At 44.6% G+C, this 8,917-nt stretch overlaps 3 protein-coding genes across 3 annotated transcripts in view; 1 reads left to right on the top strand and 2 right to left on the bottom strand.

Moving 5' to 3' along the window:
* akip1 (A kinase (PRKA) interacting protein 1) overlaps positions 1 to 571 on the top strand; it is a 2,254-nt gene extending 1,683 nt beyond the window's left edge. Inside the window, exon 4 of the mRNA XM_062548214.1 lies at positions 159 to 571. Within this exon, the coding sequence (XP_062404198.1) occupies positions 159 to 302 (144 nt within the window). The 3' untranslated portion in view covers positions 303 to 571. The remainder of the gene's footprint in view (positions 1 to 158) is intronic.
* Positions 504 to 4,112, bottom strand: c10h11orf16 (chromosome 10 C11orf16 homolog). Its single transcript, XM_062548213.1, has 9 exons — positions 4,047 to 4,112; positions 3,669 to 3,892; positions 3,017 to 3,373; positions 2,776 to 2,897; positions 2,427 to 2,577; positions 1,960 to 2,191; positions 1,594 to 1,758; positions 1,072 to 1,395; positions 504 to 881 (listed from the first exon to the last, which is right to left on the bottom strand). Exons 2-9 carry the CDS (start codon positions 3,879 to 3,881, stop codon positions 673 to 675), a joined length of 1,773 nt encoding a protein of 590 aa, XP_062404197.1. The 5' UTR covers positions 3,882 to 3,892; positions 4,047 to 4,112; the 3' UTR covers positions 504 to 672.
* Positions 4,113 to 5,461: 1,349 nt separating this feature from the next.
* On the bottom strand, positions 5,462 to 8,709 carry LOC134094635 (nuclear receptor-interacting protein 3-like). The gene is made up of 7 exons (XM_062548238.1): positions 8,522 to 8,709; positions 7,362 to 7,523; positions 7,166 to 7,248; positions 6,910 to 7,049; positions 6,752 to 6,804; positions 6,547 to 6,644; positions 5,462 to 6,259 (listed from the first exon to the last, which is right to left on the bottom strand). Exons 1-7 carry the CDS (start codon positions 8,651 to 8,653, stop codon positions 6,226 to 6,228), a joined length of 702 nt encoding a protein of 233 aa, XP_062404222.1. The 5' UTR covers positions 8,654 to 8,709; the 3' UTR covers positions 5,462 to 6,225.
* Between the last annotated feature and the right edge of the window lie 208 nt (positions 8,710 to 8,917).

Genomic DNA, 8,917 nt, shown 5'->3' with positions numbered 1-8,917 from the left:
AGGCTAGTAACATCTAACCATCAGAGGACAACTGACCCCAATCAGTGTTGTTGTTGAGAAGAATCACCGTACATATCACCTTAGTAACTAAATAGTATTCTTATGTTGGACGTCTCTAGCCATTCCCACCCATAACTGTGACTGGTGTGTTTCCACAGAGTCAGTGTGGACCGGAGGACTTCCACATCGTGCTGTCGCCAGGGAGCTACGCCATCACTGCTGGCATACAGGGCAACGCCCCGCAGACACAGGTGGTGCGCGTCAGCCCTGGAGAGAGCATGAGCCTCACATTTAACCTTTAACCTCTGACCTCATCAACAGTGAGACTTTCTCTACACTGAAAGTGTGTGAACATGTGTATGTTTCTTTCCCAGGAGTGTGCGTTTCTGTCACTAGGATCTCTGTAGAGATATGAAATGCCTTTGATACTTTGTTCAGCCATTTTCTTAAATTGATTAAATACTATATTTTTTAAAAAGCACATTATAAACTTGATATAAGCTATATTGATATATATATCATATCTATATATTTGTAATATAATGGAATAAAGTCTGATTTAAGTTTTGTACTTTCTGTACATATTTGTATATATTACAATACAAATGTAGGCTACATTTTTATTCTCACACGTAAAAAAACACACACACTGATTCTCATTCTTCACACAGCCTATTCTTGCATAGTTTCTCCGGCCTTTAACATGCAGCGTCCACCTGCCTGGTGCAGCTTGGGTTGAGTGAAGTGGAATATCTCCTGCACGGTGGCCCTCCGCCCTGCTGACCCCGGGATCCTCTCGAACACTGAGCCCTGATTGGCCCAGACGCTCCTCTGGAGCTCTGAGGTGATGTTTTCAGGCCAGGTGTCTCCCTGAGGTTTCCCTGAAAACAACAAAAGCCTGACATGTTACCTCTGTTCTCTCCTCTGGGTCACGCATGTGATCGTCCCTTGATATGACACAGGCGGTTTAATTAGTATGTTTTCCACTCATTGGACAAGTTCAGTGTCATGAGTGTGTGTGGCTGCCAGTGTGGCGATGTGAGTGATTGGAGGCGCCAGAATAGACGTTACCGGGCTTCTTGTGATTGGGTTCAGTAGGACTTCTTCTCCAGTACCTCCAGCTGGGTCTGTCCTGGGGCTCGTCCCTGGTTCTGCCCATGAAGGACAGGTCCGTGTTCACTGCCTGGCTCACCAGCTCCAGCGCTGGCGATTCGTCTCCTTTGGCGTCTCCGTCCTCGTACTCCTCGCCACCAGAGGGCGACGAGAACAGCGCTGCAGTGGGGCTTGGCCTGCTGGTGTGGAGCTCCTGCAGCTGGAGGTCAACCTTCCGCTCGAGCTGCTCCCTCTCACTCCGCTCCTCGTGGGTGTGTGTGTGGTGGTGGTGGTGGTGGTGAGCTGTTGGCAGACAGAGGGACTGAAGTGGCATCGCTGGGCACTGGCACTGGCACAGGCATGGCGTGTGGCAGCAGCTGGTGGAGCAAACACAAAGATGCCGCAAAGCTGGGGGGCAGCAATGAGTGGTCGTGGTGTGGGGGTGCTGGGTCAGAGGAGAGCAATGAGCAGTTGTGGTGTGGGGGCGCTGGGTTGAAGTACAGTAGTGAGTGATTGTGGTGTGGGGGCACTTGGTCGGCGGCGGCTGCTGGAGCTCCCTCACGACGCGCTCGTGCTGAGAGGCAGGGATCCACACGGCCAGCTCGGGAGGGACGGTCGCCTCGACTCCGTTCCAAAAGAGAACCCTGAGAGCGCTCCCCATGACCACTGTGCATAGAAAAGGACCTTTTAAATGTTCTAGTGGCATATGAAGTGTTCTAATTATGCATAATTTGACATTTTAGTAGTCTAAGAGCACAGTCTCTCACATTCCAGTTTCTTTCTAAAGCATATCATGTGATGAAGCATCAGTTAAAGGTTCAAATAAAATGGCTAAATAAGGTGCAACTTGGTGCTTCTCCCTCCTACCTCTGAGAGGGTCCCTGGGTTCGGAGCCCAACAGGACTCTTCCCGGGCCGTACCTCCACAGCTGAGCGCCCCACGGCGCCAGGACGGCGTCCCCTGGCACCAGGCCGTGTGCGTGGGCGCGGGTGTGGTGCACCATGTCGGGTGGGCACACCAACTGGCACGCTGCGGTCGAGTCAAAGGGGTCCGTTGGGTTCTGGTGGTCAAACTCCACCAGGAATATTCCCCTCTGGTTCTACACCAACAACAACACCAGCAACAACAGCAACAACAACAACAAAGGATATTACCCTCTGGTTCTACACCAACAACAACAAAAGAGCTGACATCCAATCATTCAAACACGGTTACATTTATTTAATTCTATTGATCAAGAATAAGATTTCTCTGTTGAGCTGATACCAGTATTGATCAGGAAATCTATTTGGAATCGCGTATGCATCCTGCATATCTGGGTGGCTGCAACTCACCAGGATCTGCTCTTTTATGGTTCCCAGATAGTACAGTCCATCTGTCTCCCTCCTGGCCAGCACTCTGCAGCCCGGGTAGAACTGGGAGCAGCCTGCAATACTCTCTGATCCGCGAGCTATGATGGAAGAGAAGGGATTTCCCTGCCGAATCCTGCAAGTCATGATTGAACAGTTACTGTTATCATACCAACATGACGCAAATTCCTTGATATGAAACCTTATGGGTGATGATGGTATATGTGGGCTCTGTGAAAATATGATTTGAACTTCAATCATCTGATAGTTTCATCATGAGTGTGTGAAGGGGTGCTCAGGAGGGCACATGATGCGTGAGTGTAGAATGATGTACATGTGAGCGGAGAGTGGCGCAGCATTCAGGACTGTTGCCAGAGGGCTCCCCAGGCCACAGCAAGCGTCCCCAGAGGCCCTGGAGTTGGCTACGGCACCGTGGGCAGCATACAGTGTGGACACCTGTCAGACACGCAGCACTCAGTTAGGGCACTGGATTGGAACAAGAAAACGGATGTACGGTAGACTTATAAACTGGTAGAGAGCAGTCCACCACTGAGGCCCTGCTCCTTGATGCTTACCTTGTCTATGGAGCCGTTCAAGCCCAGCAACAGAAGATGGCAGCTCCCTCCAGTGGCAGAAGTGAAACACTGCATGAAGTCCAAAGTTCTATCATCCAGCTGCCCGCTCTGGGACAGGAAGAACACGTGAACTGGGCGAAGTATCATGGTGTGCAGGCCGCTCAGGAGACTTTCTGGGCGATCAGGCAAAGCACCGGTCAGCAAGTGGACAGCTTGGCACTGGGGCTCAGAGAATGCCGCCTCCAGGGCAGCCAGAAGGTCGCTGCCTGGAGACGTGTGCAGGGAGTGGATCCATCCCAGGGCCTCGAACACAGAGTCAGGAGCACAAGGGACAGAGACACTCCGCCATTTTGTTACCTAGGAGACATGGAATGCACAGATATGTAAATTGACCACAGCGATGAAAGTTAGGTGTGTGAGCAGCACTAGGGAAGCTGTAATCAGGGAAATGATACTCTCTCATCAGCAAGATAACTTACTGATCTGTCAATAAATTAAATTAAATGAAATCTACTTGAGTATGATCTTTTCTCTAACATCATTTTTTTTACAACTGTAAGTAATTGCATTTAGTCATGTGGAAAGTAACAAAGCTAATCCTTTTGAACAGAAAACAGTTTTGACTTAGTTGGCATCAAAACATTCCACACACCTTGTAGGAGCAGCTGATAATGTTGAATAGTGAATCTCGGAGTGAGGCCTTTGCTAGCAAAGTCTGGATGAGCAAGTCTTTCAATGACCCGAGCATTGCATTCATAGTCTCCGAGGAGTCCACTATGAAAGCAATATTCTTCTGTCTGATTCCCATTAGTACAGGAATTATGTTAGCTTTGCTTGGCTGGGATTTAACAAACATTGTTGCCATGGACCATATCTCTGCGAGAAAGAACATAAGTCACACAGATGTGCATTCAAAACATGCCAATTGATACAAGACAAGAAAACATGTAAATTAATCCCATAAAAGAAAAGAAAGACACTAGCTGTCAACTCCATTTTCACAGTGAAGACCAGAAAAAGAGATTCATACCATCACATCTCCTTTGAGATTTTACTGAAACATTCCAGTCGATCCCTGCTGACAGCTGGCTGGGGGGAAGCTGTCTTTTTGTTTGTGCTGGTTGTCATGGCAAGGGTCTGGCAGGAGATGATGTCAAGATGAATTCAGCGTTAAACCACCAGAGGTGCTGAAGTGTACTACTGCAGTGATGAATCCCAGTCACAGGGTTAGCAAAGTTCAGTGATGTCACAGTGTTTCCACTTGCAGTCTTATTACTGATTAGACTCTGAAAATCTCTGTTTTCATTTCATTGCTGTTTTGTTAAATCTGCAGTGCTTCGTGATGACAGCAGTAACAAGGAGTTTTGTTATGAAGATTACGCAGTGAGTTAGAGTGATCACACTCTAAGCACTTGCATTTGTGTGTTAATGTCAATGTTGAGGTTAATGTATAATGTACATTATGCTTCCCACCTCTGACTTTCACTGAAAGTAGAGAAAAGATGTCTCTCAGTGGCGTATAGTATTTGGCCTTTAGGCACTATTAGTATCAATGTCAAGGCCCTACAGTATATTCAGTCAGCTGTCAGAAAGGCTGACAAATAATCTAAGAGTCTAGGTTATTAGACAACTGCATCTGAAATACAGTACTGTGATTCATAAAGACACCACAGTGTACTGTGTTTTCTTTTTGTAAATAATTTGGGATTTTTTGGGCAATGGGATACTCTTAAGAGGATTACAACCTAATACCTTATGACCAGCCAGACGGCACAATCACAGTTCATGGCGCAGAGGGGAAATGTGGGTCAGTGGACACAAATGGGACGGACAAGATCCGACAGAGAGGCTGAGTGTGGCATTCACAAACCCACAACAAAGACACTTTTATTCCATATGCTTTATGATCTGAGACAATATGGCCAGTAGGGATCTGCTCTGTTTGCCACAGACGTTGATGACAACGTTAGTCAAAGAAAAAAAAAAGAAGCTGATTTTTATTTTAGGCCTAATATGTTATGTACTGAACCATGAAACTACTACTGTAGAGCCATGGAGATAAAAAACGTAAAAGTGCCATAAGTAGCCTAAATTTTGTTGTGATTACAATCATGATGATGTAAGTCGGAAGGCATGTTTCTCTTTTAGCTCTTTTTATTTAGTTTACACAACTGACTTCAACACAACCCACTACAACTATAGGTTAGCGGTTTCCGCGTCTGAACCACAGTCAAGGGCATTACAAGCACCTAAAAATGTCTCAACATGTACAAAAAACGCACAAATAATAGTCAACCGGCCTACATTAACCCCTCATCTTCATATCATTAAAGTTAGTTTCACAACAAAACACTTCCTTTCATTGAAGTGATTGCAAAATGTTGATCCTGAATCATGTTTTTAATGCTTTCCAAACTCAGAGAGCCATGACAAAAGTTCGCCAAGGGGGTTTATTCAGTGTCTATGACAAATACACCCAGGGAAACAGGGAAAGGAAATTGTATCCATCATGGCCACTGAAGCCAATAAACAACGGCATACATAGTTAAAATATACTTTCTATTCTATATAAAAAGCGGTAATAGTCTGCTTTGGAATACATAAAGCAACAAATACAGCACACAATATAAAGGCTTTGGTATTCTAATATCAAATATACTTTATAAAACATGTATTTAGGAATGCTTATACTAAATAAATAACAATCTAAATAAATCACATAAATACCCTGTTTCTTTTTAAGTAGTTTAAAACAACATCTTAAACTATATTAAATAGATTTTTGTATCTTACCAACATTTAAACAGGTTTAAATTGCAAAGTTATACATATATTTTTTCAAGTGTGATCACAAAGAAGAGTGTATGACGAAAGTGATTTTCTCTCAATTAGCACAAACGTACACACACACACACTCACACACACACACACACACACACACACACACACACACACACACACACACACACACACACACACACACACTCATGTGCACCTGTGTCACGTGTGTTGTGCTGATGACCTTCCTCTATAATTCATCAGAGCTGTGGTTGGATAAACACTTGGACAAGGAGGCGAACACACACGGGAGGTCCAGAAGAGAGCTGTGCTGGACGACTCAGAGGAATCTCTGATACATAAACCCATTCCCACTCCCATCTCTTGATGCTGAATAATCCCAATGCTGAAAGAGTGACACCTGCGCTGCTCTATTGCTCCAGAAGAGGGCTTTGCGCTCGCAATCTGCAGAATGTTGAAGACAAACATCATATTTGTAGTACACACGCTGCAGTTAGAATGGGAGCAATAGGCATAATAATTAGATTAGTTATGATCTGATGAGGGGCATTTTTCAAATTAAAGGCAGATGCAGATCTATTTATGGAAATCACACAACTAGGTCAGCGGGAAATGGCCAGGCATGAATTGTGCCTCATAAATATGGTTCAAAAGACTCATTTCCAAATATCGTTTAGAATAAATAACAACAATAACAACAACAATACAAACACAATCAATCCGATTCTCACCTTCCCACCAGAGGCGTGCCTTTGCAATTTGAGAACCGAAGTTGTGCTCGAGTGCCTTTTCCCAGTGTAAGCGTTTGCTTGTCTGTGTCAATCACACACTGTGTAATGACAAAATTGATACACGTATGGCACACATTATTGTAAATAACAAAAAAAGTGCTGAGTCATGTTGAGGAGAAGGGGAGCAGAGAGCGGGAAACTTTACCTTCAGAGACCTCAGCGTCCTGGTGCCAAGGGCTACCAGCGGCTGCTCATTTCCTGCAAAAACACAAATTATCTGTGTCCTGTCTAGAGCTGAAGATGTTGGTATGGTTGGTTTGAATTCAGTTCATCAACACCAAAGGTATGCTTCGCAAGGCTTACCCACAACCATGAAGGTGCAATCTGTCCTTACTTGCCCAAAGGACAAGTTCAGATCAACGTGTCCAGGTGTTTGCAGGTTGTCAACAAGTGTGCTATAACTGTCTTCCTCTGTTCTGCAAGAGGCAACTTTCTCCTTTAAGCTAGTTGGAGCAAATGTAGAACATTATTTCAAAGCGCTGTCAAAGCATATATGCAAATTACACCGAATGATGACAGCGAGAATACACAATGTTGAGAGCTATAAGGAAGACCTTACCCCAGTTTCTCCACGCTAACTGTCGAGATTAGGTTGACAGCACAGCCTGTATCAACAAGAATCACTAACTCTCGACCACAGCACTGTAGAAACAATGATAAAGAAATACCTGAGGTTGCAGAACAAAAAAAGATTCCAAATGTAGCCTATGACCATTCTGACAGAGATGTGCACTGACCAGGGCTCAGATGCTCACCTTCCCAACCACTTGTATGAGGTCATTATCGTCCTCTTCTCTCCTGGTACAAAGAGTGCGACAGGGATTGATTTGATGCTGCTTCATCCCATGGTTGTTGTTGATCTTGCTGCGTGACATATTAGCTTCCAGAAGACGCCTTTGAAGAATGTTATGTGGTTGCTGTATAAAATAAACAAACAAAAATATATTGACACAGGTTTTGGTTTGACCCTTGACCATTCTCTGCTGCTGATCAAAAGTTAGAAAACGGATTAATGACAGTCTGGGGGTGTGTGTTTATGTGGGAGGGGTGTGTGTGTGTGTGTGGGGGGGGTGATCTATTCTTGATACCTCTTAATCAATGTCTCCCTGTCTCCCTCATCTCCTAGCTGTAGAGCTACTAATTCATCCACTCTACAGAAATACATTTTACAATCAAGTCAAGTGTTGCACTCCTTGCTATCAGCAAGCTAGGCTCAGTCGGGATATCCAGGGTGAAATGACATCGTCAGGGTCTGCTGCTGTTGATTGGCATTGTGCAACCGGGTCCTGGATCAAATAACGTGATACTACGCGAGCGTAGACGGAAACAAAACTCGACAGAAGCATATTCGCTGCTGGATAACTTGCGCGAATAATAATCAATCATCACTGTCGCAAAAGGTTATGGGATTTGGCAGCTTACAAATTAAAACAATAGATCTACAATAGTCTACTTAAAATGAACAGTCAACGGTTTTAAAACGTTAGGCTAATAGTACAATTAATGAGAATAGCAATAGGCCTAGGCTAATAAACAATAATGTCAATGCAATGTCAATGATCAATGGCCCAATGAAAATAAAGCTTAGCCTAATATCATAAGGCTGCTTAATTGAGATAAAGTAGGCTATATGCCTATGCTGATCTATTTCTCTACTTCTCTTGAAAACCCCAAAACTATCACAAGAACGAAGAGCACGGAGAGCAATTTCCACCAAGGAGGAACCACCGAGGAGGAAAGGTCTTGAATTTGACCTGGCGTAAGGCTGGTCGACACAGCAGGCAAGCGCTCCTCAGAAGAGCCTACTACATAGGCCTACACAATACCTATATTCGATAGGCCTATGACTATTTATTTAAATAGCCGAATAGCCTGTGATGACAAGCATCATGGAGGAAAGGCTACTGACGCTTACCCATTCTTTTGAGGTTCCCAATTTATTAAGCCCGTCCAAGGGCAGCAGGTCAGCGGAGTCTTTGTGAAGAAACTGAATTGCCTGTTTAATCCGTCGTTGCTGTCGAAGTGCGGATGCTTCTCGGATCTCCATGAAAACGTTAAATTGTTGCTGTTGCACTCAGGAGTTGAAGGCTGTGAGCAGTTGTCTAGAAGGACACACGACAGATGCTGTGTGAGCACACGACAAGAGTGTTTGGGATGGAGTCCCGCCCACTCGATAGCTGTGACGTGAGACTTCATAATGTTGTTTGGAAAATAGTAAAGTAGGCTAAGCCTTTGAATAGGTTTGTGTTTGTCAATGCACACTGCATTCAACATAACCTATATACATTTTTGGAGAGGTGTATCAAATCTC

The sequence above is a fragment of the Sardina pilchardus genome, chromosome 10 (assembly GCF_963854185.1).
Source record: "Sardina pilchardus chromosome 10, fSarPil1.1, whole genome shotgun sequence".
NCBI classification, from domain to species: domain Eukaryota; kingdom Metazoa; phylum Chordata; class Actinopteri; order Clupeiformes; family Clupeidae; genus Sardina; species Sardina pilchardus.
The sequence above is the reverse complement of the archived record's forward strand: the minus strand, read 5'-3'. Positions and strand labels throughout refer to the sequence as shown.

What these genes read in the sequence shown, in the direction of transcription:
- LOC134094635 (XM_062548238.1), bottom strand. Translation starts at nt 8,653, where the DNA reads ATGGAGATCCGAGAAGCATCCGCACTTCGACAGCAACGACGGATTAAA. An exon ending in GTTAGCGTGGAGAAACTGGG is followed by an intron (nt 7,050 to 7,165) that starts GTAAGGTCTTCC and finishes TGCTCCAACTAG; the next exon opens with CTTAAAGGAGAAAGTTGCCT. An exon ending in GGACGCTGAGGTCTCTGAAG is followed by an intron (nt 6,645 to 6,751) that starts GTAAAGTTTCCC and finishes GTCATTACACAG; the next exon opens with TGTGTGATTGACACAGACAA.
- c10h11orf16 (XM_062548213.1), bottom strand. Translation starts at nt 3,881, where the DNA reads ATGGCAACAATGTTTGTTAAATCCCAGCCAAGCAAAGCTAACATAATT. An exon ending in TTATCAGCTGCTCCTACAAG is followed by an intron (nt 3,374 to 3,668) that starts GTGTGTGGAATG and finishes CATGTCTCCTAG; the next exon opens with GTAACAAAATGGCGGAGTGT. An exon ending in ACCCAATCACAAGAAGCCCG is followed by an intron (nt 882 to 1,071) that starts GTAACGTCTATT and finishes TGTTGTTTTCAG; the next exon opens with GGAAACCTCAGGGAGACACC.